The 2,891-nt window shown below is 42.9% G+C and overlaps 1 protein-coding gene across 1 annotated transcript in view; it reads left to right on the forward strand.

The window, feature by feature from the left end:
• The window catches only part of LOC139757331 (solute carrier organic anion transporter family member 74D-like), a 55,803-nt gene that overhangs the window by 12,435 nt on the left and 40,477 nt on the right, over window positions 1–2,891 (forward strand). The window contains exons 6-7 of the mRNA XM_071677753.1: window positions 1,702–1,887; window positions 2,581–2,711. Coding sequence (XP_071533854.1) covers window positions 1,702–1,887; window positions 2,581–2,711 — 317 coding nt within the window. The remainder of the gene's footprint in view (window positions 1–1,701; window positions 1,888–2,580; window positions 2,712–2,891) is intronic.

The raw sequence follows: 2,891 nt of genomic DNA on the forward strand, positions 1-2,891 counted from the left end.
TTCAGAATGTAGAGGATGTGTGGTCAGGTAGTTTGCTTTGAGGAATGGAGATAGAGTTTGATAGAGATGCCTTTTGGAAGGTTTTAAGAATAATGGTGTGGGAGGAAAATTGTTAGAAGCAGGGAAAATTTTTTAAAATCGAGGTTTTTAAGGCATTTGTACGTGTGGGAAAAGAGAGGAAAGTGTTTTGGTTCTCAGTAAAATGTGGGGTTTGCGGCAGGGGTGTGTAAATGTCTCCATGGTGTTTAATTTGTTTAAGGATTGGGATGTTTTGGGAGTAAATGCAAGAGTTTTGGGAAAGAGGGCAAGTAAAAAAGTCTGTTGTGATGAAAAGCTTGGGACGGAGTCAGTTTTTGTTCGCTGATGATACAGCGCTGGTGGCTGATTCAGTAAAAACTGCAAAGCTGGAGATTGAGTTTTGGTAAAGTGTGTGAAAGAAGAAATTAAGAAATAAATGTGAATAAACAAGTTTTTAGTACAGTAGGGTTGAGGGGCAAGTCAATTGGAGGGAAGTTAATGGAGAAAAACGGAGGATGTGAAGTGTTTTTTTTATATCGGGAGGGATCCCGGCAGGATGGAACCATGGAAAGCGGGAAAATGAATCCCTAGGGTGGGGGAGGGGGCAAAATCTGGAGCCTTGAAGAATGTGTGGAATCGAGAACATTACTCGGAAACAAAATGGGTATTAGAAGGAATAGTTGTTCCAACAATGTATATGGTTGCGAGGCTTGGATATGACTAGAGTGTGCCAGGGGTGGATGTGCTAAATTAGATGTTTGAGGACAAGTTTGGGGTGAGTTGGTTTGATCGAGTAAGAAAAGGAAGGGTAAGAAGATTGGGAAATAAAAAGAGCGTGGTTGAGAGAGCAGAAGAGGGTGTTTTGAAATGTTTTGGCACATGGGGAAAGAGTGAGGAAAGATTGACCAAGAGGATATATTGTCGGGTGAGGGGAACAGGAGAAAGTGGGAGAACCAAAATTGGAGTGGAAAGATGGAGTGAAAGAAAGATTTTGAGTGATCGGGGCCTGAACATGCAGGAGGGTGAAAGGCGGCAAGAATAGAGAGATTGGATCGATTGTGTATACCGGAGCGACGAGCTCTCATTGGATTGAATCAGGCAAAGTGAAGCGTCTTGGGAAAACCATGGAAAGGTGTGTTTAGGCCTGGAGTGGAAAGGGAGCTGTGGTTTTGGGCATTAAATTTCAAAGAACAGCTAGAGACTGAGTGTGAACGAATGGGGCCCTTTTTTGTCTTTTCCTACGCTACCTCGCACACATGAGGGAGGGGTATGGTATTCCATGTGTGGCGAGGGGGCGATGGGGGAATGAATAAAGGCAGACAAATGTGAATTGGGGTGCATGGGTATAATGTATGGTCTGTGTGGTATATAATGTGTACATTGAGATGTATTGGTATGTATATTTGCGTGTGTGGACGTGTATGTTAACATGTGTTATGAGGGTGGGTTGGGCCATTTCTTTCGTCTGTTTCCTTTCGCTACCTCGCAAACGCGGGAGACAGCGACGAAGCAAAATAAATAATAAATAGATTTATATATATCCACTCCAAGTTCACTTGTGTCTTACATCATAAACTAATTTTTTTCACTTAATTCCAACCTTATTCGAATGGTTTTTTCTTGACTGCTATATACGGGTGGCCCAATCGAGCCCATGTTAACACTTTACCCGCGACGTCGCAGGGATGCCAGTCTCTTGGCGCTGGTGTACGGGACGGGTCTGGTGGAGTTTATCCTGCGGTTTTGCCCAAGCCTGCCCCAGGTTCGTCACCGGCTACAACATCTTCATCACTTACTCATGTGCTGTAGCTACATAATCCTCAAGCTTCATCGCTGCCCGGAAACTCCAGGTCCGTCGTCCAGTAGAAAGTAAGAGTACCTGGCACTACTACCTCATGACATTACGTCATCTGTATAAACGTATTTCCTTTTAGTATAGTTTTCCCTCGTCTTCAGATTGTCTTCCCCTTTTCAGTTGTATTTTCCTGTGTATATCATAACTTTTAAGTTGTTTACATATGGGACGATTTTGCCAAGAACATACTTGAATACTCGCCTTAAGTCCATACTTCGTTATATTTGCGCCTCCCATTGAGAAATGACAATTTGCAGTTATTCTTCTGACTTGTATGTTTACCTTCTATCTCTACCACCGTATTCAGTGAGTTTCTCATTCCTTCCGCTATCACAAACAGCCTCGAAAGGACCCATGGTGTGTTTAGTGTTGAAATCCTTCGTATTCCTTTTGCATTCCAACATTTCATCCACATTCATTTTTTTTTCATCTTTAGAATCTTGGATTGTAAAGTGGTGGCTCGTAGAATACTCTAGCTCATGATGACATGGTCCAGTGGTTTCCAGGCCAGAGAGAGTTGTGGCATTTTTTAAGCGTCAGAATCCCAGGATAACGAAGAAGACCCACAGATGTAAGTGAGAAACGGTACACCTAACAAACGATCACATTTTCCCGCCAGACTTCTCTTCTTTCCTCTCACGTTCTCGCTCACTCAAGTAGCATTGTTTTCATGATATGTCTTATGGTAATGAAGACCTGTTTAATAGAAGGAGCAGTAGCTGGGGAAAGGAGGATTGGAGAAATGTTGAGTTAGGGGAACGCAGCAAGGATATAGGGAAAGCCCCGCTGATTTTAAAGTTTGAAACGCGCATTCTCATGCTATTGGACCAGGACTGTGGTAAGATGGTAAATAGAGAGAGTGGAGAGCGATGAGAAGAGAGAAGAGAGAGAAGAGAGGAGAGAGAGAGAGAGAGAGAGAGAGAGAGAGAGAGAGAGAGAGAGATTGAATCTCTGTGCATGTTACCTAAACCATAGATCCCCGTTTCCACTATGAAGGTATAAAGTATTTGAAATTGAA

This window comes from Panulirus ornatus, chromosome 25, assembly GCF_036320965.1.
Source record: "Panulirus ornatus isolate Po-2019 chromosome 25, ASM3632096v1, whole genome shotgun sequence".
Classification (NCBI taxonomy): Eukaryota; Metazoa; Arthropoda; class Malacostraca; order Decapoda; family Palinuridae; genus Panulirus; species Panulirus ornatus.